This window comes from Camelina sativa, chromosome 4, assembly GCF_030686135.1.
Source record: "Camelina sativa cultivar CO46 ecotype springtype chromosome 4, ASM3068613v1".
Taxonomy (NCBI): Eukaryota; Viridiplantae; Streptophyta; class Magnoliopsida; order Brassicales; family Brassicaceae; genus Camelina; species Camelina sativa.
The window spans coordinates 29,826,580-29,854,044 of NC_141883.1; the positions used below are offsets into that span (position 1 = coordinate 29,826,580).

Genomic DNA, 27,465 nt, shown 5'->3' on the forward strand with positions numbered 1-27,465 from the left:
GAATTAGGGTTATTGTTATATTAAAATATTAATTCTTCCGTTAACCCTTTCAGGTATTAATTAATAATATTCAGTCTCGTTATTTAACGGAATTAGGAGGCGAAAAGAAAAAAAACCCTTTCAAGTATTATTTAGTTCTTCTTCTTCTTCTAGTTTCTCTCAAATTCTTCTTCACAAAAGCTTTGTTTTCTATATCTTACAAAAATCTTCTTTGTCATCGGTTTCACCAGCTCGAGTCTGCAAGCATCATACGAAACTGTTTTAGTCAGAAGCACCCGAAGATGATGATGAATTAATGATATATGAAGCCAAGTAAGCGTGAAGAATCGAAGACTAGGAATATTCTCGAACCCTTTCCGATGAAAAACAAAAGACCAACAACAACAAGAAATACTCAAAACCAGGTTCGATCATTCGTCCTCTCTTTTTTTCTTTTCTTATCTCCTTCTTTTTCTCTCTTTAACGACGCCGAAGCGGTTCTTTTCTTTGTTTTTTCATATCTTTAAACGACGGCGGTTTCGTTTGTAAAATACTCTCACTAATCCTAAAACTTGTTACCGATTTTGTCGCTAATATATATTCAACCTAACAAATCTTTCACTTTCTTTTTCATTCCTGAAATAGAGAGACTCCTAATCTTTTTTTCTTTTCTTTTTTTCTTCATCAGGTTCCCTCAAACGAAGTTATGAGCGAACCATCTCGTCACAATCTTCTCTCCAGCTCCCTAAGTGATGCTGCAGCTGAGACCGCAGACAATGTATTAAAATTCTTACTTTCTAGCTACACAGTACCCTAAAAAACAATTCATGATTCTCTGTAGCTTATTATTACACTTACACACCTACTCTGCTTCATATCGTGCCATTGTTGTTGTTCTGTTTCAGATTAGGAACAAAATCGACGAATGTATTTGTAAGTACATGAATTTTGAAGAAACGGTGACATATATCCGTGACAATCACAAGATTCCTCACCGTATCACCAAAGAGAGTAATATACCTTATAATTTATATGCCAGTTTGATTACGTGCTTCTTTATTAAATCTTGAACTCTCTTGTTTTCTCTATATATTAGTTTGGGAGGGGCTTCAGAAACTGAGTCCGGAGTTTTTCGAACGCTACTACTTAAACCTCGAAGTATTGCGTCAGATAAAGACGTGCAACAGTTTCCTTCGAACGCAAGCAAGAAAGATGTTGGGTGATGGACAGTTTGATATTACTACTGCACCACGTACGTATTAAAAAACAGAGACCATGCACACTCTACTTTAATTTGGATTGTTTTTACCACTCGATTTTGTTGAAGATTCGCTTATATATTCTTTTGTCTTTGTGCAGCTGCAGTCATGAATTTTCTTAATCAAATTATCTTGGAGGAACTAGCTAATACTCCTTGTAAACCTCTCTTCTAATGATGCATCATATCCAAAGTACATAACTTCTTGAAAATTTGGGTTTGTTTTTTGTTTTGTTTAATGTCTCTTGCATTGTTTTGTGCAGCTGATATGTCGTCAGAGATGAGCCCTTCAAGCTTTGCAATGTTGGCATTGGGTGATACAAATGGTCCAACAGGTATAAAGTCACAAGATTAATATTCCTACTCGAAAAACTCTATTTCTTGCACTTTTGACATCTAAGGAAGTGAACCAGTTGCAGAGTCCTAATGATTAGCAACATCAATTTAATCACTATCACTCTGTTACACCTAATATTTATGCTTGTAAAGAAGAGACTCAATCTTTATCTCCCTCTCACTTCTTCTACTCATGCATTTTTATGAATGATTATCCTTTTCTTGTCCCAATAGGTAACAATCTTGGAACTCCAACCTTTGCACAACCAACTACTGATCAATGGTTAACATCCAATGGTATTATTACCTATAAAGAAAAGACTCGACCTTTCTCTCTTTTTTTCAATATTGATCAGTTTGTTTTGTTTGATATCTATTGCATTGCGTAGCTTATACGTCATGACTGCAGCTGCACGAAAACTCGATTACTTATGTTTCTCTGTTTTATAGTTAACCAGTTGCAGACTCCTAATTGTCAGCAAAATCAATGGTCTACACCTTATGATTTTCCTTGTAAAGACTCAAACTTTCTCTCTTTTATCTATCATTTGTTTTAAGACTTCTACTTAAGCAGTTTTATGAATCACTCTCTTTTTCTTTCCCCCATAGGTAATCTTGGAGCTCACCCCATTGCACCAGCAGCTTCAAATCAATGCCCTATATCTAATGATCTTTCCTGTAAAGAAAAGACTCAACCTTTCTCTCTTTATTTTGTATATGGTTTAAACTACTCTTTTACATTAAAGCATTTCTATGAACCACTCTTCTTTTCTTTTTCCTCCATAGATTACTATCCTGCATTTTCAACAGTTGCACCGGAAGCTCCACCTGTTGCACAACCACCTACTGTACTATGTGGCATGTCTACGTTTGGTTTTGGGGAAAATATTGAAAATGGCGGCTCATATTTCAAGTTCATTGATCCTTCATTAGCAAAAATGCTAACACAACCCGAGTACCCGCTACAAGACCCTTATGGACAACACCAGCCGCCATATCTGCAGCAGAACTTCTCAGTAGAAGAGTTACTGCCATATGGAGTAACCAACAACGAGCTGCCAAACAACAACGAGCTGCAATATAGAGTAACCAACAACGAGCTGCAATATGGAGGAAACAACAACGAGCTGCAATATGGAGTAACCAACAAGGAGCTGCAATATGGAGGAAACAACAAGGAGCTGCAATATGAAGGAAACAAGTCAAACAACAAGGAGCTGCAATATGGAGGAAACAACAACGAGTTGCAAGCAGTAATACCCCAGCAGCAGCAGCATCATCAGGAAAAAAAGACAATGGAAAAAGCAGAGCGACAGAATTTAATACCTGAATCTAAAGATTCAAACAATTTAAATAGTGGTAAGTAGCAAAACCCTTTTTCAACACCACGAGCCACAAAACCCTTATCAAATATCTATATTCTTATGTCATCTCGTATCTTGCTTGTTTGTTTTTCTCTTTTCATTAAGGTGATAGCACAGTAACAAGGGCTCAAAACCAGCATGATCCTTCAAAGGCAACAGCAAAGACGAGGTATCTGAAAGAGAAGAGAAGAGCAACCTCAAAAAAGTGAGATGACGAAAGAAACTTGCAAACAGTAGTGGATTCTTCTTTGGTCATCTCCCCTAGATTAGCTTTCTTGTTTTTTTTCTTGTTATAAACCCACAAGACTTTTTTGGGAAGTTTCTTGCCACATTCATTAGCTTAAGAATCCACAAAGATTGGAGATTTCGAGAAAATCAGTATAGTCTTGCTACATTACAGTAGCTCAAGAACCGTAAAAACAGAAAATTATAAGATCCTCTTTGGTCTCATGCTCCCCAAGAATCTGTCTGAAACTTTTAACGAGAAAGTTCATATAGTACATTCATTAGCTGAAGGATCCAAAACTAATGCAAAGAGAATCAATATTGAATCTATAAATTTTAACGAGAAAGTTCACCACGATCGTTGTACAACGAGAATCCAAAACTTGGAGGTGAGTGATCGAAGTTCTGGCCTAGTGGCCTTTGATACGAAAAGATCTAATTCCCGAGAATGAGGATGACAATTTTCTGATTTGCCTCAACATGAAGCGAGCGAACTGCATTAAGACGCTTACTAAGTGAAAAGCTTTTTATCCCACATCGGAGAAAAAAAACATTCCGTTGTTGTATATAAAAGTGAAGTTATCAACTACTGTACGTCGGGTTCAGTAACGCGGGCTTGTGATCTAAGTGGAGAAATTAAGGTGATGGGACGTTGGATCGATCTTATTGGGCCGGGTTCGGTGTGGGTTATATTCTGGCTCGCCCATTCCAAGTTGGGAGTTTGAGCGAAGGCTTGAGTCGCGTGTCTTCTAGAGTTGGGGAGACCGCGTGAGGCTGGTTTCACAGAGCAGCGTTCACTTCCCGCTCTTGACGGTGGAAGGATTACGAGCCATTGCCTTCCGAGCCTACTATGACCCAATTAGCCGATTCCGATTGGACCATCATTTTTTTACATTTTTTTTTCCCCACAAAATCACACACCAATGTTGTATAATGGAAACAACGATGATCGAAGTTACATAATAAAAATTACATCAGGCGTAACCGGAGGTTTGCAGTTGCAGAACAAACAATGGTGGAAGCTATCGTATGCTTAGTTTTCCAAAATTAAAATAATAAATTGCAAGGTTTAAATAGAAGGGAAACAAAATAAGTAGACCCAATTTGGATAGTTTCGTAATCATCAGAGAGACAGAGACCTATCTAAAATAAATAAAAGTGATTTATTTTCGATTATGATAAAAAGGAAGCTTCCACTATGATGCCGCTCCATCAAATTATCGGTTCTTGGATTTATTATCTTCAATTATTATACCATGATGGGTAACATTCATTGTGTCTCTTCATTTTCTTATTCTTTTATGCAAAAATTTCTGTTGTTTTGTGAAGTATTAACAAAATTATTGGGAAAATTCCAAAATTCTAACTATAATTTTTAGTTAGAAAAGTGTCTAATTATAAAAGCTGACATTTTAAACACCAAAATATAATAAGAGTCATATAATAAATTAATAATAGACCAACCACTGGGTCGGGTTAGTAAAGATCGGGTTGGACCTTGTCTTTTTATTGGTCGAACAGTGACGTGTCTCCTAACTAAATGTCCTAATAAGTAATAACTGGCCAGAAAGAGACGCGGCTGGTGAACAGAATCAATACGTGGCGACGTCTTATTGCCGGAAATATCCTCGCGTGTCCCACGTGCCGAGTTTTCTTTCATGATTCATACTAATATCTTTCTCTCCACCACATGGATCTTGCAGACGCAGTGGTTGCAGGTTTCTCTTCTGCCCAAGTGAGTTGAGCTCGTAATATTTTAGATAGAGAGAGTTAACAATGGCGATGCCTTTAGAAATGGCGATGGTTCAGGGTGGATTTTCACATGTTTGTCCATCGCCGACGAGATCGCCGGTTCTCTCAGAGACCGAGAACGTGTTCATCATTCACATTTTGGATGATCAGTTGTTTATATACATTCTTCATCCTTCCGGATTTTAAAATATTGAATAGTAATTTGGGTTTATTGTAGAGGAAGATAAATATAATGTATAGGTCACTTGTTTGCTCCTTGATATTACTTATTACACGTCTTAGTTTGTGTGTTTCTGCTGATTTTGAGAGAAGGCTTGTGTTATTATTGGTTCTTATTTTCCAACATTGTACTATTTACATCAAAGTGTGATGAGTTACATTCCTTGAGAATCCTGCTGGTTCTGGTTGAGAAATGAGAATCATCATTCAAATAGCTCAAAGATTTACAAGACTAGAATATTGATCATCATCATATCTGGTGATGGTATTCATAGATAGCTTCAAGTGTAGACAACTGTTCCAAGTTGGCATATGAGGAAATTATAAGCAAATAAGTGTAGAATTCACTTTTTTTTTTTTTTTTGGGTAAAAGCAAGAAAGAAGTTGCATCTTGAAATATTCTAAACTAATTTTAGCGCCTTGGGCGTCTTTCTTTACGGATAAGTTACCAAGATTTTATTCTTTTTATACATAAAAAGAAATTAAAATATCTTCTTGTGCCCATCTTGCTTTTGTTTATGATAATGATATTTTTCTTACTTTCAGTTATTTATCTTTATATAATATACATAAATAGTTTTGCTTGTCTTTCTAAAAGGCAAAGTACCAAAAGGATTCTTCAATGAGTGTTCCTTGTGCAATTCAGTTTCCTGTTTATTCTTAATCCCATATAACAGAAAGATATCAGTGCACTGCACACTGCACAGCTCATTTTCACTAGACAATATTTCAACTTTTACTTTGTATGTGTTGGAGCCTGGAATCTGAATATTAAACTTTTTGAGTCTACAGACTACAGATGTAATTGATTATTCACGTTGTAAATATGGGATAAACGAAGAGATCTCGTTCTTTATATTGTTAATATAGATTTCAGCTCAAAGATCAAAATTCAAAACATATCAAGTAAATTAGTCCTCTTTCTATGTAATCAGTTTTTAATGCTGTTTTTACTGTTACGTAATCTAAATAAGCAACTTAGGAAAGTATCACTGTCTTCTGTGTCTATAAAGAATAAAGTTTCTAAGTAATTTTGCTCTGTTTTTATTTCCCTATAAAAAAGTATTATTAGGCTAGTTCACATTTTGGAAGCTGTTATGCAAATTTTGAGGATCTTGACAGTTTACTTTGTTTTTTAGGGGTCAGTCATTATTAATTTTCCGAATTTACGCTCTAAAAACAAGGATCAAATTAGATACTTTCCATAATTATCAAATCAAATCAAATGCGATATCGACGAATCAACATCAACATCGTCTTCTTTAGTGTTTTCACCATCTTCCACCTCTAACTTACATAGACAGCTCCTTTCCACCTGTTTCTTCTCTCTCTCTATCTCTCTCTCTCTCTCTCTCTCTCTCTCTCTCTCTCTCTCTCTCTCTCTCTTTCTCTTTTATATTATTCTCCGACAAAAGAAAAAGTACAAGAAACCCATCAAAAAAGAGTTTAAGAAACTAACATTTGTTCTGCTTCTCTCTGTTCTACTGCTTCGAAACCATTCATGGGTTCCTCTGCTTCTAAAACAACTTCTTCTTCTTCTTCTTCAGCCTCGGCTTTGAATTCATCTCTGGAGACGAAACTCAACTCCAAAGTCTCCTCTTCTTCTGTCGCTAAAGCTTTCACGTTTCCGATGCCGTCGATTCATCATCCACCGGCTAAAAAAGGCGATACGCACCACTTCGTCTCCCTTACGTCCACCACTTACGGTTCTCTTCTCCTCGACGGAGCTTCCGAAAGACAAACATTGCCTCATCTCTCTGTTTCAGGGAAGAGTAGTAACAAGAAGACGACTGAAACAGAGGAGTCACGCGAATCGTTGTCTCCTGACTCAGTGATCAACACGTGGGAGCTCATGAACGGCCTCGAAGAAGATTTCGATACAAGTAAGCGTACTTCCGCCGTAAAGTTTGATTCTTTTTCTAAACCCATCGTGAATCGAGACGTTGGTAGTAATGGTTCTACGTTGAAATTGGACGAATCTTACGAATTCGTAAGAATCGAAGAGGACAATGAAGATTGGAGATTACTGCCTTTTAAGCCTAAGCAACCTCTGTGGAAACATATGTCTGAAGAATCATTTCTCTCTGACTTAGATCCTAATATCATCTCATCTTACAAGAAAGCATTGTCTTCTAAGCAACTAGGCAAAACCAGTAGCACGAAATCCTTCTCTTGCAGCCACTCAAATCAATCGACTCTACCAGAATCTGTGTCTTCGAGTCCGCTGAGTTCTCAGACTTTGGAAGACCTAGAAAAACCAAGATTGCTTGAGACAGAAGATAACAAGAACAAGATAGTATTGTACTTCACTAGCCTCAGAGGAATTCGAAAGACTTATGAGGATTGCTGTTGCGTCAGAACGATACTGAGAGGGTTTCAGGTTGCCGTAGAGGAACGAGACATCTCAATGGACTCCAAATACAGGAAAGAGCTTCAGATCGCACTCGGCGAAGAGAAACCTGTTTGTTTACCTCAGGTGTTCATAAGAGGTATCCGCATTGGTGGGATTGAGGAGATCAAGAAACTCAACGATGGAGGCGAATTAGGAGAAATGTTAAAAGGCTTTCCAGCTTGGGAAACCGTGGGAGCTTGCGATAGCTGCGGAGATGCAAGGTTTGTGCCGTGTACTAATTGTGGGGGTAGTACTAAAGTGTTTGAGGAACAAGAAGATGGGTTTAAGAGATGCGAGGGATGCAATGAAAATGGATTGGTACGTTGTAACAAGTGTTGTCTTTAGTAATTGGATTCGTTTGATTGATGTTTGTGAAATGTGAAAAGATATGACTTTTGACTTTAGATATGTTTGTTTGGTTGTGTTCTTTGAATTATATAATCTTTGTTTTCTTGTATATTGAGTTATTGAAATAGAAGTGATGTCTTTTAATTGCCTCAATTGTTTCTTCACGTTGACGTTTGTAATTTACATGTTAAAAAAAAAAAAAAAAAAAAAACAGTAACTAAACATTTTTTCATATGGATAAGCAAACTGAAAAGTCAAGTGCGCTAAAGTTACAGCTTAAGCCCCTATGACTTTATCACCTGCTTGTTTATTGGCTACCATCCAAGTCTATTGCAAAAAGTCATTCGCTGTCACAGTAACAACGTCACGGGCAAATTTATTACTCAAAACGACAACGGGTCTTGTCATCTTCAATCCACTTCACTCTGCTCAAAGCTTTGCTTCCTTCACCGAAACCGAGAGAGACGATGGAGGGGAAAGGGAAAGAGATAGCTGTTGGACCGTCCATTAGTAAATCAAGTGTAGAGTGTCACAAGTATTACTTGGCGCGTCGAACCACCATGGAGATGCTCCGAGACAGAGGATACGATGTTTCCGACGAAGACATTAACCTTTCACTCCAGCAGTTTCGAGCGCTCTATGGCGAACTTCCTGACGTAGATCAACTCCGTATCTCTGCCAAACACCGCTTCGATTCTTCCAAAAAGGTAATCTGAAGACTGAATTCGATGCTGTATGTGATTTCGGTATTTGCATGTGACTAGCTTTTAGAAAAATTCGAAGTGTTTTCCATTTATTTGATTCAATAAAATACAGTTTACAGTTGGTCTGAAAACTTTGAGAAATATTGTCTGCTTTTCAGACTGGTTCCTAGTTAGGTTTGATTTCATTTGAATTCCTCTGTTTTTGAAACAGAATCGTTGTCTTTTCTGACAAAAAAAAAAAAAAAAACCCAAAGATGTTGTTAAAAGATTATAGATCTCTAACTAGAAAGTTGAAATATGTATATGTTTGCTTTGGTGGTTGAGTTAGTTAGCACTTACCAGTAATCAGTTCGTTAATTGATGAACACTTACTTGTAACTTGTAGGGTTAAGAGTTATAACTTTATATAAAAAAAACATTTAACATTCATCCTACTTTTAAGTTTTAACCTAGCGCCTCTGTCCTTGGCTCCTCTTGAAAAGTCCTATTTTTGTTTGCTGTGTTGTCACTGAAATGACAAGCATAGAGCAATTTTTCTCTGATTTAAATTTCAGATAGCGGTTTTGTTTTGTGGAACTGGTACGGTTAAGGTCAATGAAATGCGAGTCATTGCAGCGGATGTACTTAACCGAGAAAGTATAACTGGATTGATACTGGTTCTGCAAGGTCACATAACAAATCAAGCTCTAAAAGCCGTTGAGCTTTTCATGTTTAAGGTCGAGTTATTCGAGGTATATATATTTATATTGAGTACCGTGTTAGGAGATGTGTTGGTTGCACTTGATTCTCACAGTTGGTTCATAACTTCTTGGTTGTTGCTTGTTGTGTCGTTAGATAACAGATTTGCTGGTTAACGTAACAAAACATGTCTTGAGGCCAAGACATCAGGTTTTGAATGATGACGAGAAGGAATCACTTCTCAAGACATACAGTCTCGAGGAAAAACAAGTAAGCAAGTGCTTTTTGTACATGTGATCATTCATTCTAGGAACTATGAGCCAGTTTTGTTTTGACTTCAAACGTTTTTTTTTTTTTTTGATATCTCCCTATTGTTAGCTTCCTCGGTTATCGAGCAAAGACCCGATTGTGCGATACTATGGACTAGAGACAGGGCAAGTCATGAAGATCACATACAAAGACGAGCTCAGTGATTCGCAAGTTACATACCGATGCGTCGGGTAATCTCGTCTTGTTTATATCTTTAGCTCTCTTTGTGTGTAGAAATTAATTTGTATCACGTTTTGATGTCAAAATCTGTACTTTTTCTGTTTTTTTAACTGTAAGCTTTGTGTTTCCTTTTTGATGTTAACATAAACCAAACAAGTTTGATAATTAATTAATGTTGTGGTTCATATAAATTAATTTATTCGCAACTCTGCATAAGACTTTTCTTACAATTTATACTTTACAAGAACATATGAAAGCACTGGTCAACTATGGACGTTAGTCGAATTTGGCTGATTCATGTCTGACCAATGTGTTAACTTTCTCGGCTTCAAGGCGAAGTCTTCGCTCCTCCCGTCTAGCTGCCTTTAACTGAAGCTCTTGATCCTCCACGGAGAAGGTGCTAGTGTTGCCCATCGTACTGCTGGTTGTATCTGGTGGTTCGCGTACACAGCACAAAATTGAGCCCATGTGGATCAAACTAAAATCTTTGATTAAAAAGATTAATCAAATAGGAAATAAAAAGAAAAATTGTGCCGAAGATAGAAAATTCAAGAACAAATGAGAGAGATTAGAGACAGAGGGTTGGTTTGAAAATTTGAGCTTCACATTTATATATAGTTAAAAAAACTGGAGTGTGACGTCAATAAACAAAACAAATAATTATTATTATTTTCTTATATTAAGTAGGGGTTAATGATTTGAGATTTGAATAGAATTTTAAAGACTTTAAATTTTATGTAGAATTTGTTGTTAATAGATCAAGATTTTGTTAAATTCTGTTAAAGTATATTGTTATTAGTTTGTAATTTGTAAAATGCCATTTAAAATTTTAACAAAATTGGGTTATTGGATTTTCAGAATTTTATAAAGTCAATAAAAAAGTTTGTGTTATTCAATTAGAATAAAAGAATCTATTGTTGATGAATTCAATTATTATGTTTTTGGTTCATGATTTTATACATTTTCTTTACAAAATATAGTCATAAAAAGTATCACAAAATTACTGAGATTGTTTGAAGCATTTTACAAGATATTAGAAAACTAATCAACAAAACTATATAGTACTTTCTAGCAATGTTTAAAAATCTTTCGTTAATTTATTCAATTTTGATGATTTTATTGAAGTTGTCAGCATTATTTATAAAGTATAATCCAATAACACCCCCTAAGATTTTCTTTTGACAAGCTCTAAGAAGTTGTCATTTGATACTATCTTCTTGCGTCATGTGTCATTTTTTCTTTAATATTTTTAGTGTATTTTTTTCAATTGACTTTATATGAAATACATTATATTATTTATATTTATATTAAAAAAATATAATTTGATATTATACATTATAAGATGTTCAATTTATGCTTTAATTTGTGTTGCATATTATCCAAAATAATGATTTTATCTTTTATTTATGTACTTTAATAGAAATAATTAACATGATATGATTATTACATTATCTTTCAATTTGATTCTAACTAAAAGAAGCTAAAGTATATTTAAATATATATATATATATATTTCATTTATAAATGTTTAATATATATAAATTATAAAAATTTAGAGAGAAATAACTAAAGTATATGTCTTTCAAAGAAAAAAATGAATATATATATATATAATTATAATTTTTTTTGCTTGAAATTCTTATCATATATTATTAGTCATAGTAACTATTTATATTTGAAAAAATAATAAATGCATTTATTTATGAACCTTCTCACATATTTTATTAAATTTTATATTCTATCACACATTTTGTAACTCTCATATTAATTTGATTAGGTTGAAATTCCTTTCATATATTTATAGTTATATTTACTAAAAAAAATAATACTCAAAACAACTAATAAGTAATAAATGTTTTTTTGTTGAACTTTCTCACATATTTTAGTAAATTTCATATTCTATCACATCTTTTGTAACTCTCATATTAATAATAATAAAAAATCATTTCACATTCATCCTACTTTTAAGTTTTAACCTAGCTTCTCTGTTATTTGCTCCTCTTGAAAAGTCATATCTTTGTTTGTTGTTGTCACTGAAGTGACAAGCATAGAGCAATTTTTCTCTGATTTAAATTTCAGATAGCGGTTTTGTTTTGTGGAACTGGTACGTACGGTTAAGGTCAATGAAATGCGAGTCATTGCAGCGGATGTACTTAACCGAGAAAGTATAACTGGATTGATACTCGTTCAGTTCTACAAGGTCACATAACAAATCAATTGCTCTAAAAGCCGTTGAGCTTTTCACGTTAAGGTACAAGTTATTCGAGGTATATATCTCTTATATATTGAACCGTACGTATTAGGTCATGTGTTGGTTCGACTTGATTATCACAGTTGGTTCATAACATCTTGGTTGCTGCTTGTTGTGTTGTTAGATAACCGATTTGCTAGTTAACGTAACAAAACATGTCTTGAGGCCAAGACATCAGGTTTTGAATGATGACGAGAAGGAATCACTTCTCAAGAAGTACAGTCTCGAGGAAAAACAAGTAAGCAAGTGCTTTTGTACATGGGATCCGGATCATCCATTCTAGGAACTATGAGCCAGTTTTGTTTTGACTTAAAACGTTTTTTTTTTTTTTTTATATCTGCCTATTGTTAGCTTCCTCGGTTATTGAGCAAAGACCCGATTGTGCGATACTATGGACTAGAGACAGGGAAAGTCATGAAGATCACATACAAAGACGAGCTCCGTGATTCGCAAGTTACATACGGATGCGTCGGGTAATCTCGTCTTGTTTATATCTTTAGCTCTCTTTTGTGTGTAGAAATTAATTTGTATCACGTTTTGATGCCAAAATCTGTACTTTTTTTGTTTTTTTAAACTGTAACTGTTAAATTTGGATTTATCTTGGGCTTCCAACTAAAAACTAATTGGCAATTAATTTATTGACCCTAAACCTTTATATATTAATGATAGTTCCTTCAAACTTCTGATGTGGGACTTAGATTATATATCAACATAAACTTTGTGTTTCCTTTTTGATATTTACATAAACTAAACAAGTTTGATAATTAATTAATGTGTGGTTCATATAGATTATTTTATAAGCAACTTTGCATAAGACTTTTCTTACTATTTATAGTTAACAAGAACATATGAAAGCAACGGTCAACTATGGACATTGGTCATTTGGCTGATTATAAAATCTTCAATTTTTGCTTTAATTTATGTAGCTTATTATCCAAAATAATGATTTTATCTTTTATTTATGTATTTTAATAGAAATAATTAACATGATATGATTACTCCACTATTTTTCAATTTGATTCTAACTAAAACAAGCTAAAGTATATTTAAAAACATATATATATATATATATATATATTTAATTTTAAATATTTAATAGATAAAAATTATAAATATTTAGAGAGAAATAACTAAAGTATATGTCTTTCAAAGAAAGAAATGAATATATATATATATATATATATAATTATAATTTTTTTTTGCTTAAAATTCCTCTCATATATTATTAGTCATAGTAACTATTGATACTTGAAAAAATAATAAATGTATTTATTTATGAACTTTGGTCGAACTTGGCTGATTCTTCCCTGGCTTGACGGCGAAGTCTTTGCTCCTCTAGTATGTCTACCCTTAGCTGAAACTCTTGCGTGAAGGTGCTATTGTTGGTGGTGGTATCTGGATCGCGAAAACAGCACAAAACTGAGCCCATGTGGATCAAACTAAAATATTTGATTAAAAAAGATTAATCAAATATGAAATAAAAAGAAAAATTGTGGCGAAGATAGAAGATTCAATAACAAATCAGAGAGATAGAAACAGATTTTATATATTTTGGTTTTAACCAAAAATGTGTGTTTGCTGTGAAAATAATTAGTGGTTTGAAAAATGGTGCACATTATATATATTTAAAAAAACAGGAGTGTGACGTCAATAATCAAAACAATTTATTATTATTACTATCTTATAGTAAGGTTCTTTTTTGACAAGGTCTAAGAAATTAATATTTGACATTCTTTTTTAGGACATTTATTACTATTTGACATTCTTTTCTTATGACATTTGTTATTTTCTCTTTAATATTTTTAGTGTATTTTTTCAATTGACTTTTTTTTTTCAATTGACTTTATATGACATACTTTATATTTAGATCTAAGACAAAATTTAATTTGATATTATACATTATAAGATGTTCAATTTATTCTTTAATTTGTATAGCATATTATCTACATCATGATTTTCTCTTTTATATTTGTATTTTAATAGAAATAATTAACATGATATGATTATTACATTATTTTTCATTTGATTCTAACTAAAAAACTAAAGTCTATTTAAATATATATAATTTATAAATATTTAATATATATATATATATATATTATAAATAATTAGAGAGAAATAACTAAAGTATATGTTTTTTAAAGAAAGAAATTAATATATATATATATATAATTTGTTTTGCTTGTAATTCCTACCATATGTTATTAGTCATGTTAACTATTTATATATGAAATAAATAATAAATGTATTTATGTATGAACCTTCTCACATATTTTATTAAATTTCATATTTAATCACATATTATGTAACTCTGATATTAATTTGATTAGGTTGAAATTGAAATCATATATTTATAGTTATTTTAAATTAAAAAAAATAATACTCAAAACAACTAATAAATGTATATTTGGTGAACCTTCTCACATATTTTAGTAAATTTCATATTCTATCACATTTTTTGTAACTCTCATGTTAATAATCATATGTATCTTTAAGATACTAAATTTTCTTTTATTGAAATTATCTACTTATGTTATATGTTGACACTTTTGTAACTTCCATAACACTATTAGTATTGTAATGAATGACTAATAACAATTAGAAACATAATAAATATTAAAAAAAATAATTAATATGTATTTATTGCACTTTGTAACTCTCATATAGCTTATGTAATTTCTTATAGATATAAATTGATACAAGGATTAGTGCATTAACTACCTAATTAAATAATCAATTTATAATAGGCTTCTAACTCTAATTTTTCTCATAAAATGATATTTTATTTTCCTTTAATTATAATCATAATCAAAAATAATTTCAAAATATAAAATAATATGATTTTTTATTTTTCTTTTTTTATATAATCAAAATCACAATTTATTGTATATGTATTAATTCTTTAAAATGTAACTCCCATAATTTTTGCGAGGCACATACTCATTTTTAGATGAGACAAGACACAAAGTATTTCATATCTTCTTTACCTTTCGTTTGTACTTTTTTTTTTTTAACATCTTATTTTACTTTATTAATATTGAAACAGAGATACATAACAATTGTTTATAAGACATACACATACATCCAAAAGATTAAAGTTTAAGAAGAAGAAATTACAGTCGAACAAGTGAATTAAACGCTGCTTCCTTGTACAAGCCTTACGCGCTAATAGATTATCAAATCTATTATCTTCCTTCTTCGCCTTCTTCTTTAATTTGATATGATAATCTTGTTTGGCTATCGTTTTTTTGACGAAACTCCATTTAACTTTAAAACGATCAATGGTTGCGATCCATCTGTTACATCGCTTCCCAACAAAACATCTCGATGAGATGACATCTTTCTTGGTTGCAGCTAATGCCCATAATTTCCATTTCCTGAACCTTGTTCCATGTAGAAATATCCAGAAGTTGGCATTGAAAATAATAATTGATAGCCTTCTAAAGTCCTTTGTCAATTGTGATATCCAAGGCAAGAAATTGCCGAGATGTATTTGTAAAATCAGTAAATGTTGTTCAGAATGATTATTTTGTGTATTAATATCCTACTATATTAATTGAGAAGTACAAATATGAAACTAAGCTTAAAATGTGTAAAAAATTACATTCAATTGCCATTAAAAAAACTTAATTAAGATTAATTAATTAATTAAATAAATATAATTAATTAAAAACGAAAATTATGGACACATAAAATAAATTGTACAAAAATAAAATAAAAAATCTATTAGAATCAAAACTAATTCGTATTTTTTTAAAAAATAACATCTAAGATTTTAAAAATCTAATCGAATAAAATCTAAAGTTCATTACATGCAAATGTTTTATTGACAGGTTTTCAATAAACATTTTTAAAATACAAAATTTTTAATATAAGCAAACCAAATTTTTAATCATAAATCTTTATAAATAACATAATAACAAAATAAATTATTAAAAATTTTCATCAAACAAAAAGTTCAGTCTGCGGTTTTCCGCGGGTTAGTACCTAGTTATATTTTATTTCTTTTGATCTATTTGATAAAAAATTAATTCTAGATAATAATTCATAAAATCGAATAAAATTTTAGTTTAAAATTAATATATTTTAGTCACAATATTAATATTATTTATTATTAAATGTATTTTAAAATAACTAATTTATTGACAGAAGATTAGAAAACAAAACAGAATTCAATCTATTTAGATGTTGATGGTGATTCCTCTTGCCGGAAGACGGTTTTGATCAAAATTCAATCTATCAAAACTTCCACATAGTCTTGGATCTAACGAAGAATGCAAAGATTCCTCTACAAACAAGAAGAACCTTCCCATGGATCATTTGGATGCTCTGGAAAAACCGAAACAATCTAGTTTTTGAAGGTAATGTTTTCTTTATCTCAGACATGGTGAAGAAGATAAGGGAAGATGCAGAGGAGTGGTTCTTGGCACAAGAAGCTGACTCACTTGAAGAAAGCCGTGTGAATAAACAGAGAGCCTCTGAAAAATAAGCACTAGGAGGCCTCCTGAAAAACCATGGCTCAAATGTAATGTTGGGACTTCTTGGGATAGAGAAAAAGAATGCAGTGGTGTTGCGTGGGTCTTGAGGAACTCTGAAGGTTTAGTTCTTCTTCATAGCAGAATTTCCTTCGGAAATATCTCATCAAAAGGACAATCAGATTCTCGATCTCTGCTTTGGGCAATAAAAAGCATGAAGAGCCTTGGAGTTTTAAAAGTAATTTTTGGGTTGTAGCCAAAAGAATTAGTATGAGCAATCACTCGTCCTGCTGCATGGCCAAATTTTAAGGTACAATCGGTATTATTACATCAAGCCTTAGCTCTTATCCCAGCTAGGAAAGTAGTGGTGGAAGATAGGAAGTCTAATCTTGGAGCAGCACTCATAGCAAAGAGTGTCATTCCAGATGATCGATCACAATCGTACGTAGCTAGTGGCTATCCCTTTTGGTTACAGGCGGTCTTCGAAGCCGACAGAATCATAGCTTGATTTTGGCATGTATTATGATTGTTTTCGATCTTTTGTATGTGCATAACTCAGCTTTTGGTATAAATATAAAAAATCATTCAGACGAAAAGAAAAAGTTGATGGTGATTCCACGTACATGTGAATGATAAATTAGTTCTTCCGAAGATTAATTAAAGCCCAAGATTTCAAACCATTACAGAGTGATATGAGAGCACTAAAATTTTACTACAGTCCATCTCAGTTCTAGCAAATTTACTAAAATTTTACAACAAATACTCTCTCTCTCTCTCTCTCGCTTTCCCAAATTTGGAAAAATTAGGGTTTCAACAGATACTCTCTCTCTCTCTCTCTCTCTCATCGCCCAAAATTTTCAAAATTGTGACAGGTTTCGTCTTAGTTTGAATCACTCGATTTCAATTGCTTTCTTCTTCATTAAACAAGACACCATTTGTTACCCCTCAAATTGGATTAGAGACGATGAGCGATATCACCGGTGATCTCTCGGCGGTGAGTGAAGCCAAAGGCGGTTCCGACGCCGCCCGGATCTCGGAAGTGAAATCGTGGCTCACTTCTCAGTTCGAATTCGCCGGTAAAGAAGTCCCTAATTTCGAGTACACTCACCGGAGCATCACCCATCTGTATAATCTCGCAACCGTGTCTCAAGCTAAATCTCAGGCTGCCACCATTGTCGCCAACGATTTTCGCCTAAAAGCTTCAGAGTACCGTGCTCAAGGTACTTGCTTTGTACCTCATTTGGTCGCTTGGCTGCTTCGAATTATGAATCTTGTTCTGGGCATTCTCAGTTTCTGATCTGTTTCTATGCTATTGTTCTTCTCTTGGATAACGTTATCACTTTGATTTGAAATAAAGTTTGGTTTTTTTGGGAAAATTTCCCAGTTTCGCTCTGTTTATTGGGTGTGTTTGTTGATGTAGCGGCTAGAATTAGAGAGATATTGGAGAGTGCAGGAATGTCACAAGAGAGTTTACCGTCAAATGTGGTCTCTTCAGCTCAAGTTCTTGCAAATGTGGCTAATTTGTTGAACATACGGGACACTGAACTGAGCAGGTGACCCAACTGTTATCTCTCTCTCTCTCTCTCGTTAGATTTTCTGCTATCTCGAATTGTAAACTGATGCAGAATAAATGTGTATAGTTTCCTTGTAGCAATGGGAGACATTTCTCTGAGGAAGACTGGAGTGGAAGAGAAAAGGGCTAAAGCACAAAAGGAGTCCAATGCTCTTCTTGACTATACAAGGAAAGCGATACAGAGGCTAACGTATTTGAAGAAGTAAGATTCGTAATATAGAAACATATGTATTGAAATTTTAATACAATCTCGCTGGTGCTGCATATGTATTGAAATTTTAATACAATCTCGCTGGTGCTGCATATCTTATGTTATCTTTGTGCGCTGTTACAGAATCCTTGCGCAGCTAGAAGATGATGTAGTCCCTTGTGAATCACAGATGGAGAATTGGAAAACAAATTTGGAAGTAATGGCAGTGAAGGAGGAACAATACATACAGCAGTACAACAAGTATGAGGTAAACGCCTTCTTCTTTCAGTTTTTACAATTCTCATTTGGTAATATAGGTAAACCGAGAATCAGATCTATGCAATCGGGGGTATTTAAGAATCATATACTTTTATGTAAAAAGTGGAACAAACTCTTATCAAGCTGAAACAGGATGGATTAGTTTAGGGATGCTAGTAATTCAAAGATATGATTCTAGGGATAATATTATTTTAAGTTTGTAATATCATAAACACACACTCTGATAAATATCTAGATCGTATAAGAACTGCAGTAGCTACGTATCATTATCATATGATGCAGAAAAAATAGTTTATTAAAAAAAAACTTCAGCATAATGTGAGGTTTTGGTGGCTAATCTGCTTTTAGTGGTTTGCTGTGATTATATGGAGAATTTGGCTCTTTGAAAGAATCTGACAAAGTCAAAATGAATGGTTCTAATGGCAGATGTTACTCAATCGTGTTGGCTACACTCCAAAGATCAGCCACAGAGAGCTGGTAGAAATGGCAGAGCACCGGAAGGAATTGGAGAAGATGACAAAACCTGTACTTGATACTCTAAGAAGCTACCAGGATTTACCTCCGGTAATCTTCATCTTTACTTCTCAAAGCCTTCATTGATCTGCATTATCAGTTTCCTCTTTGTTATATTGGTTCATTTGCTAGTCCCGGTTCACAGTAGATTGCTTACTCATTTCTTCAAACAGGACAAAGCTCTGGCTGCACTAGCAATCGAAGACAAGAAAAGACAGTTTGCATCCGCGGAAAAGTATCTAGAAGAAGTATTACAATCAGCCCTTGAGACAAGCGATGAGTGATCTTTATATAAAAAAACCGGAAAATATATTCTGTTTTTTTTATTTTTTGGGGGTATATAAACGTGCAAGTACTTGAGTGTGTTGCTACAAAATAGCCGAGCAGAAGATAAGAAAGTTTTGAGAGGCTATGCATTGTTTTGTGTAACTTTACCCTTTTTAAAATCTCTCATTGTTTTGATATCTCAAGCTGAGAAGAAGAGTAATAATGTAACAATCTTTTTAATGCTCGGAGGATCTTTTTTTGAAATCATAACTAAAGCCAACAACCTATTTACAGCAGAGAAAGTCAAAATCACTATTGTTTTGGGGGTGGGGTTTCCTGAATCAAATAACTAGAGAGACAAATTTTAAAAACGCGCGGATCCCCTCAAAAACGTAATTCAGTTCGAAAAGTTTACTAAATCGGACCGACGATTAGATTATCGCTACTAATTAGGAAAAAAAAGAAAAGGAAACTACACAAAATTCCGTCTATTATTAGACTATAAAAAAGGGTCGGTCCTATAGAGCAGCTAGAAAGAAAAAGAAAAAACCTAACCCTGTTGCAGCCGCTTGGTCTCCTCCTATCTAGAAAGAATATCTCGAATTTACTTGTACGTTTGTGTCAGTTGATTTGAGCGAGATGGCTGATGCATTCAAGACGACCAGCGAGTCTGGTCTAGATAAAGAATTCGAAGACTTGACGATCAGAGACAACCAAATACAAGTACGTTTTTGTTTCCAATAAAGAAATTTGCCATCATACTTCAAAACCCTTAATAAAGGAAAAACCCCCTTATGTTTTTGTTAATCTCGAACAGGAGAGGATTGTGTTGAAGAGCTCCGATGATGAAATCTTTGAGGTTGATGAAGCGACCGCACGCCAAATATTGACGCCAGCTGCTCTTCTTGTTAAAGACAGTCACGTCAAACAAGCAGCAGTCCCGGTCAAAGGCAAGATCCTCGCGAAACTGATTGAGTATTGCAAGAAACTTGTCGACGGTGCTGTTTCTTCGTCGGGCGAGTATCATCTCAGGAAGTGGGAGGCTGAGTTCATGGAAGTCGATCAAAGCACGCTCTTCCAGATCATGATGGCTGCTTAATGAGCTAAAGATCGAAAGCTTGTATGAACTTACTTGTAAAACAGTCGCCCGCATGATGGCAAATAAAACAGTCGCTGAACTTCGTGAAACCTTCAACATCAGCTACGATGCCACAGACTTGGAAGCAGAAGAAAAGATGCGCCAGGAGCATCCATGGGCTTTTGAATGAGAGCAAAAACCTAGCTTCATTCTCTCTCTATATGACCTTTTTCTATTTCTATCTTTTCTTTTGATCGATCTCAATGATATAATAATAAAGTTATACTAATCAAACCAATGTTTTTTTTTTCTTAACCTTACTAATTAACCTGGCCAATCAAGTTTTTACAATTTCTGTACCTTTTGCACTCACTGACCACCACCTTGAGTAAGAAGATCTTCTACACTGTTTCGTTTTGTATCCAAAGGTTATCTTTAGACGGTCCAACCATATTCACTTGGGCAGCTGTCGATGGAGGAGAAATACACAACAACTAAAAGTTAGAATTCTTAAAACTAACCAACCAACCAAATTGTTTGAGTTCAACTTAAAGGAATCAGAGAATTCTCAAAACCAAACATCACACCCCTGTGAGCCAGTCTTCATTCCAAAGCCATTTTTCATCTTCTTCTTCCTAGGTTTCCATAAGATCCATGAACCAGATCAATCCAGCCCAGTCCAGTGTAATCCAATTTCTTTTCCTTAATACCCTTCTAAAACTCCACCACTTTTATCTGGCATCATCCACGCATCCTAATCACAATGCAGTAGCATCCAACTAGAGACAACTTCTTCAACCAAGCAAGCTAATAGATTCATATGATTCCAGAAGTTCCTTATCCTCATCTAGAATGACGACAACACGTTCTTTCTTATTATGCAACTTCAAAGCTCGAGCCAAATCCGCACGACTGAGTTTGATGATTCTAGACCCGTTTACATAGCTGCACTTACCCTCAGACGCAACAAGTTGAGCCACAATGATATGCTGACCGAATTCCAAATGCACAAAATCCCACAAATCAAATAAACTCTCATACCGAGCAAAATCTAGGGTTGAAAGGTACGACCTTTTAAGTTTTCAACGGGTACCTTGAGAGCTACTCCTTCGACTTCTCTGCTTGCTGCTTACGTTTCTTATCATTCCCTTTCTACCGCCACCGTGACAGTTAAAAAGAAAAGCTCATTGATTTTATTAAATCCGCCGCATCCATTGTATCAGTCTCGTCTTCCTCCCGAGATTCAGTATGATTCGCCGGAGAATCCATGACTGATTTTTTTTTTCTCCGATCTCCTCTTTTTAGCAATTGAAAAGGTTTATTAAGAAGGAGCTAAAAAGAGTCTGATTAACCATCATAATTAATCTGCCAACGTAATCAAATATAGAGCTGCTAATAAAACATGAAACTTAAAATGTATGGGCCTGAGTGTTTAATACGGCCCAAATCAGCTTAACCGAGTCCAATAAACCGGGTAAGAATTAAAAAAAATGTATTTTTACATTTATTCACCCGCATCTTTCTTTGCATTCATCACGAAAAGCTCCAAAATCTCTTTCATTCGTTCAGATTCACACTCTCTTCGGCGAGAAACTGTTAGATCGTTCGTTACTTACTTGTGGTTCCGCCGCCGACTACAAAATCGTACTATTCTAGCTCTCGGAAAATGATCTGCCTAGTTCTCTCTGTCCTCATCACGGCGACTGCGGAGTTCGGTGGGGAGGTATTAGAGACGGAGCTCTGGTGCGTGGCGAAGAACAACGCTGAGGATTCGGCACTTCAATTCAAACGGCCGTTGACTGGGCTTGTGGGCCTGGAGGAGCTGCTTGCGGTGAGATCCAGCAAGGCAGCTGTTAGAATCCTAGTGAGTTTTTACATTTTCTTTAGTTATGGCAAAAAAAAAATGCAAGTTCGATTATGAATTTGACTTTTGCAAAATTGAGAGTTTGATGCTTTTACTGTTTTTTTTTTTTTTTTTTGCTTTTCAGGTCAAGGAGCATGCAAGTCTCCTTCAAGGTAAATTAAGTAACGCACATTTGTATTTTGCCAATTAGCTAGAATTCGAGTAACAGAACAGTGTCAGTCTGTTTTAAGCAATTTCTATTGATCTGAGGTTCTTCTTATGAATACAATTCCTAGTTTTAGAGTGACATCTTTGAGTAGCTCTTTCATTAGTTTCTTCTGGCTTCCAAGGATGAGATAACTTCATTTCTACTCGAGCAATTGTTTATGACCTTGGTACTGGATATGTTGTTCATTTTTTTTTATCTATATGTTGTTGTAGTTTCTGCAGAACATTTAAGAAGTTGCACATCTGAAAATGTTCTCATCCTCCATAGGGCTTCGTTTTACTAAGCATTTTAATAGTTACACTCATGCGGATGCGCTTGCAATCTCGTGGTGCAGTAAGAGACTGAGCAGTGGAAGTATCGCGGATGCCACTTCAACGCAGGCAACAAACTGCTGCACAAGATTTCAGCGGAGCAAGGCGGATGTTGAGCAGCTGCTCGTTGCCTTTTATCATTTTAGGCCACATAATGACTCATCATCTTTAGCTACCGCTTGGTGATTGAAGGTAACCCTTTTGTTTTTTAATCTCTCAACCCTTTCCTCAACCCTCAATTTTATGTAAACTAAAATGGTTCTGCATCTTTAACGGATCCCTGGAATGTAGCTCTCTACTGTCTTACCATTGTCAAGAGTTAACTAGAAAGGCATCAACGTTAGCTGTGTATCATCATGATGTAACTTTTGACTAACATATACATGGTGTTCCATTACACAAAACTATCCAAAGAAGAAAAACAGAGAATGGTTTAGTAATAAAAGAAAGGAGAGTATAGTATAATTTACCGGTTACGCAAACCTTTCCCTTTATGCACAACCACCATTTTCGATCTCTCTTGATTCTACACAAGAAGCGATAAGGTGTTTGAAAACAAAAAAAAAAAAAGACGAAAGAAGCGATGTTTTGACTTTTCTTCCTTATTGTCCAAGTGCCAGGTGGCCTCTTTGACCATCTGCTTCCACAACAATCGATCATTTTCAGGTCAGCTTCCTTGCGTCATATGGAATCTCAAGCTTTACAGTTCCTTTTATACCAATATTGCTTTACAGAAAAACAAATCCAAAGAAAAATTTGACGAGGATTCTGACTTTAAGGAGAAGGCACAACGTGAGAAATTTGCTACGTTTTTATGTTCTGCAGTGTCTCTGTATGCTGGTGCTGTCTGTGTTCCGTCTAAATGTCTTTTTCATTTTTTTTTTGTGCGTTTCTTCTGTACAGGGACTATATACGTCAAAGCTTTGGCTAAGATTTGTGGAATCAGCCGAACTGAGTCTACCAAGGTTATTATGTTCCTCCAAGTTGAGCTTGAAGAGAAGGTAAATAGCTAGACCAGTAATATTTACTTTTAAGCATAATGGAAGAGAGATACATGGATGGGTTACTAATGGAAAATACTTTGATTCATGACAGGCAGAAAGAATTTACAAACCTTATATCCCCTTGCATGGAATTGGCTATCAATGGTTGAAGCAATTGGTGGTGCTTGTGTTGTAAGTTGTAACCATCCAAGACTTGGAGACCCCACTCATGCTTGTCAAGAGAAATGGTGGTGGTTTTTACCCATTGCACAAGATATAGCTGCTCTTTGGTGGGTTAAATTAGTAGTCTATACATACCTCAGATAGATATTTTGATTTTTTGCAGTCTTAACTTGTTTAATCTGTCTGGCTCAGGTATCCGCTTAATGAAAAGAAAGCTGAGTGGGTTATTTATGTAGCAGGTATTGGCGAGCATGAGCACTTTGATAAGTAATTCAAACATTTATTTACTATCTGACGACTTGTGACATGTTTTGATGGAGACTGTCAGAGGTGTTTTTTACTCTAAATCATGCTCTCAGAAAACCAGGATGGCTTCCAGTTCCAGCCAATGATTTAATTTACCCTAGAGCTAGCCATGTTTGTTCCTTGGAGGAGATGGCAAGCGGTTCAGAAATCTGTGTGCGCTGTTACAGAATCCTTGCGCAGCTAGAAGATGATGTAGTCCCTTGGGAATCACAGATGGGGAATTGGAAAACAAATTTGGAAGTAATGGCAGTGAAGGAGGAACAGTACATACAGCAGTACAAGAAGTATGAGGTAAACGCCTTCTTCTTTCAGTTTTTACATTCTCATTTGGTAAACCGAGAATCAGATACAGTAGTATATGCAATTAGATGTGGTGGTGGTGGGGGTATTTAAGAATCATATATTTTTATGTAAAAAGTGGAACAAACTCTTATCAAGCTGAAACAGGATGGATTAGTGTAGGGATTTGTAATATCATAAACACACACTCAGATAAAGATCTAATTGGTATAAGTAGTGCAGTAGCTACGTATCATTATCATATGATGCACAAAAAATGGTAAAACTTGAGCATAATGTGAGGTTTTGGAGGCTAATCTGCTTTGAGTGGTCTGTTATGGAGAATTTGGCTCCTTGAAAGAATCTGACAAAGTCAAAATGAGTGGTTCTAATGGCAGATGGTACTCAATCGTGTTGGCTACACTCCAGAGATCAGCCACAGGAGAGCTGGTAGAAATGGCAGAGCACCGGAAGGAATTGGAGAAGATGACAAAACCTGTACTTGATACACTAAGAAGCTACCAGGATTTAACTCCGGTAATCTTCATCTTTACTTGTCAAAGCCTTCAAACAGGACGAAGCTCTGGCTGCACTAGCAGCAATCGAAGACAAGAAAAGACAGTTTGCATCTGCGGAAAAGTATGTAGAAGAAGTATTACAATCAGCCCTTGAGACAAGCGATGAGTGATCTTTATATAAAAAAACCGGAAAATATATTCTGTTTTTATTTATTTTTTGGGGGTATATAAACGTGCAACTTGTGTGCTTGAGAGACTATCCATTGCTTTGTTTTTTACTCTCATTGTTGTTTTGATATCTCATTGCTGAGAAGAGTAATCATAATAACTAAAGCCAACCTATCAACAGACAAGAGCAGAGAAAAGTCAAAAATAACTATTGGTCTTCTGCGGCTATTTCCTTTACCAAACATATAAGTATAGAGACGAAAAATCCCAAAAAAAAACAGGGGTCTTATGACAATTTAAAAAAAAATAAAGAATTTCTCTTCTTCTTCCTCGAGAAGATATTTTTAAGAAATAAAGATTCACAATCAAAAATGGGTTCAATGGGAAATTTCTTCGACTCCATTGGTTCTTTCTTCTCCGGCGGCGACAAAATCCCATGGTGCGAGCGAGATGTCATCGCTGTAAGTTTCTTCTTCTTTCTCTGAATTTTTTGAAGATGTCTAGATGACATTAATTAACACCGAGTTTTACAAAACTACTGTTTTTCTGGGATTTACGAGAAATTAGTTTGATTTTCTCGATGATTGCTTTGTCCTTTGATCGATCATCTCTTTATTCGAGGAAATAAACCTCTGAATTGAGCTTGAGTAATTTTGATAAAGTTGTGTAGATCGATCGTTACTAGAGAAACAACCCACCCTAGATGTTCAAAATCCTCGTAATCAATCACAAGTAGAAACAAAAATTTCCCGTGGAATTCGTTTATTTGCATTAAAAAAAAAAGTTTGGTTTTTTGTACTCAAACTCAAAGTCATCATCTTTTGTGGAACTTTACCAAATGTAATGTATGATAGCTTCATGTGTTTTCTAAATGCTTTGGCATTTAAGGGGTGTGAGAAAGAGGTAAAGGAGTCCACTACTAATGGTGGTGACTCTGAAGTTAAGAAGAAAGAGAGCATTATGCGTTTATCTTGGGCTCTTGTTCATTCTCGTCAAGCTGAAGATATCCAGCGTGGTATTGACATGCTCGAAGGTTTTTACTTACTTCTTTTACTCTTCTTATTTCTATTTTTTTCCTTTTGATCTTAATCTAATCACACTTGCCAAACTCTCTGCTTTGTGCCTAATGAATGGTGTGTAAAAAGCTTTTACCTTTCATGGTGTGGTGTTGTTAAGTGTTAACTAGAGAATTTGACCAACCCTTTTTGTTTTGTTTGCAGCTTCTCTAGCAACCAGTAGCCCTCCTTTGGAAGACCGAGAGAAGCTTTATCTTCTTGCTGTTGGATATTTCCGGACTGGAGATTACTCTAAGAGCAGGCACCTCGTGGAACGTTGTATTCAGGTTCTTACTTTTTTCCCCACATCCATGAGGTGTTGATGTTATCTACTTCTTGGTTATTCTTTTTATGGTTTGTTTCCGTCTATAGATTCAACCTGATTGGAGGCAAGCTTTGGTCTTGAAGAAAACCATTGAAGACAAGATCGCCAAAGGTAAATTGAAAGCGGTTTTCAATCCTTTTTAACCAATCTGAACAAATGAGATCTGATGTAAAACTTTATTGGTCCTATTTTTGCAGATGGTGTTATTGGGATAGGCATCACGGCAACAGCCGTTGGCCTCATAGCTGGTGGAATCGCTGCAGCTTTGGCTCGCAAGAAATGAGCTAGCTCTTCCTCAGATTCTGTGTGTGCATACAATGAGAAAATGCCATTAAGCTTTTAAACAAGTTTTGTTTTTCCAGCCTTGGATTGGATTTTAAGTTGTTTTACATTTTCCTTACCTTATCTTATGTGCTCTCTTCAAATAATGATTCTCCCACGCATATATTCCAAAGCTGTGATTTGAAACCAATCAACATCTTTATTGTAACTTTGCTAGCGTTGTGTTTTGAAGAAAGATCTGATCTATATGGATTCTTTTGTCCCACACACCCTTACAATGTTGCACCATAGTCTCTACGTAAGTTGGTTAATTGCGAACCAAGTATGTAAAAAGTTTACATTAGAGTTATGTATTTTAGTCTTCAAAAGTGAATATTTTGCTGTTCATATTGATGATATTTAGTGTTTTTCCCACTGATGTTCTATATCTGTATAATAAATGATTTATACATTTCGTGATTGGTTTTATGTTATTATTATATTATTTGTAATTCAGTGGTTATTACATTTTCAAGTGTTATATATCTCATGCTAATAATAGACAGGCCAAAAGAAAAAATTTGTGGAAAAAAGATGGGAGGGGAAAAAATAATACAGCCAAAAAAATGTTTTT

General features: G+C 34.6%; 6 protein-coding genes, 1 non-coding gene and 2 pseudogenes across 44 annotated transcripts; 8 read left to right on the forward strand and 1 right to left on the reverse strand.

Annotated features, from left to right (window-relative positions):
• Positions 1–890: 890 nt before the first annotated feature.
• Positions 891–2,940, forward strand: LOC104784335 (uncharacterized). Its single transcript, XM_087509584.1, has 7 exons — positions 891–990; positions 1,076–1,231; positions 1,339–1,395; positions 1,501–1,572; positions 1,808–1,870; positions 2,183–2,251; positions 2,360–2,940. The coding sequence occupies exons 1-7, from the start codon at positions 921–923 to the stop codon at positions 2,938–2,940; spliced, it is 1,068 nt and encodes a 355-aa protein (XP_087365710.1). The 5' UTR covers positions 891–920.
• Positions 2,941–3,757: 817 nt separating this feature from the next.
• LOC147946332 (signal recognition particle RNA) lies at positions 3,758–4,051 on the forward strand. The gene has a single exon (XR_015597849.1).
• Positions 4,052–6,322: 2,271 nt separating this feature from the next.
• On the forward strand, positions 6,323–8,026 carry LOC104793041 (uncharacterized protein At5g39865-like). Its single transcript, XM_010519318.3, has one exon. The coding sequence runs from the start codon at positions 6,635–6,637 to the stop codon at positions 7,868–7,870; it is 1,236 nt and encodes a 411-aa protein (XP_010517620.2). The 5' UTR covers positions 6,323–6,634; the 3' UTR covers positions 7,871–8,026.
• A 123-nt stretch (positions 8,027–8,149) lies between these two features.
• On the forward strand, positions 8,150–9,935 carry LOC104784336 (DNA-directed RNA polymerases IV and V subunit 5B). Its single transcript, XM_087511079.1, has 4 exons — positions 8,150–8,580; positions 9,132–9,308; positions 9,412–9,525; positions 9,634–9,935. The coding sequence occupies exons 1-4, from the start codon at positions 8,341–8,343 to the stop codon at positions 9,757–9,759; spliced, it is 657 nt and encodes a 218-aa protein (XP_087367205.1). The 5' UTR covers positions 8,150–8,340; the 3' UTR covers positions 9,760–9,935.
• Positions 9,910–10,312, reverse strand: LOC147946333 (uncharacterized; annotated as a pseudogene).
• A 6,754-nt stretch (positions 10,313–17,066) lies between these two features.
• On the forward strand, positions 17,067–19,556 carry LOC104782622 (AUGMIN subunit 1). The gene is made up of 6 exons (XM_010507612.3): positions 17,067–17,690; positions 17,891–18,023; positions 18,111–18,245; positions 18,378–18,501; positions 18,939–19,076; positions 19,199–19,556. The coding sequence occupies exons 1-6, from the start codon at positions 17,435–17,437 to the stop codon at positions 19,307–19,309; spliced, it is 897 nt and encodes a 298-aa protein (XP_010505914.1). The 5' UTR covers positions 17,067–17,434; the 3' UTR covers positions 19,310–19,556.
• A 375-nt stretch (positions 19,557–19,931) lies between these two features.
• Positions 19,932–20,664, forward strand: LOC104782621 (SKP1-like protein 1A pseudogene; annotated as a pseudogene).
• Positions 20,665–21,864: 1,200 nt separating this feature from the next.
• On the forward strand, positions 21,865–25,375 carry LOC104782619 (uncharacterized). 38 transcript variants are annotated; one of them, XM_087511083.1, is made up of 10 exons: positions 21,865–22,234; positions 22,359–22,386; positions 22,655–22,945; positions 23,374–23,419; positions 23,488–23,545; positions 23,657–23,754; positions 23,849–24,026; positions 24,112–24,158; positions 24,248–24,516; positions 24,903–25,375. In XM_087511083.1, the coding sequence occupies exons 7-10, from the start codon at positions 23,899–23,901 to the stop codon at positions 25,008–25,010; spliced, it is 552 nt and encodes a 183-aa protein (XP_087367209.1). In that variant the 5' UTR covers positions 21,865–22,234; positions 22,359–22,386; positions 22,655–22,945; positions 23,374–23,419; positions 23,488–23,545; positions 23,657–23,754; positions 23,849–23,898; the 3' UTR covers positions 25,011–25,375. The 38 variants fall into 38 exon arrangements, 12 of the variants coding, with proteins under 12 accessions (XP_087367209.1, XP_087367210.1, XP_087367208.1 ...); XR_015597304.1 differs by having other exon boundaries at positions 21,866–22,234; positions 24,240–24,516; XR_015597306.1 differs by having other exon boundaries at positions 21,866–22,234; positions 24,279–24,516.
• Positions 25,281–27,042, forward strand: LOC104782623 (mitochondrial fission 1 protein A). Its single transcript, XM_010507614.3, has 5 exons — positions 25,281–25,651; positions 26,079–26,223; positions 26,411–26,532; positions 26,618–26,681; positions 26,768–27,042. The coding sequence occupies exons 1-5, from the start codon at positions 25,562–25,564 to the stop codon at positions 26,851–26,853; spliced, it is 507 nt and encodes a 168-aa protein (XP_010505916.1). The 5' UTR covers positions 25,281–25,561; the 3' UTR covers positions 26,854–27,042.
• Positions 27,043–27,465: the final 423 nt, after the last annotated feature.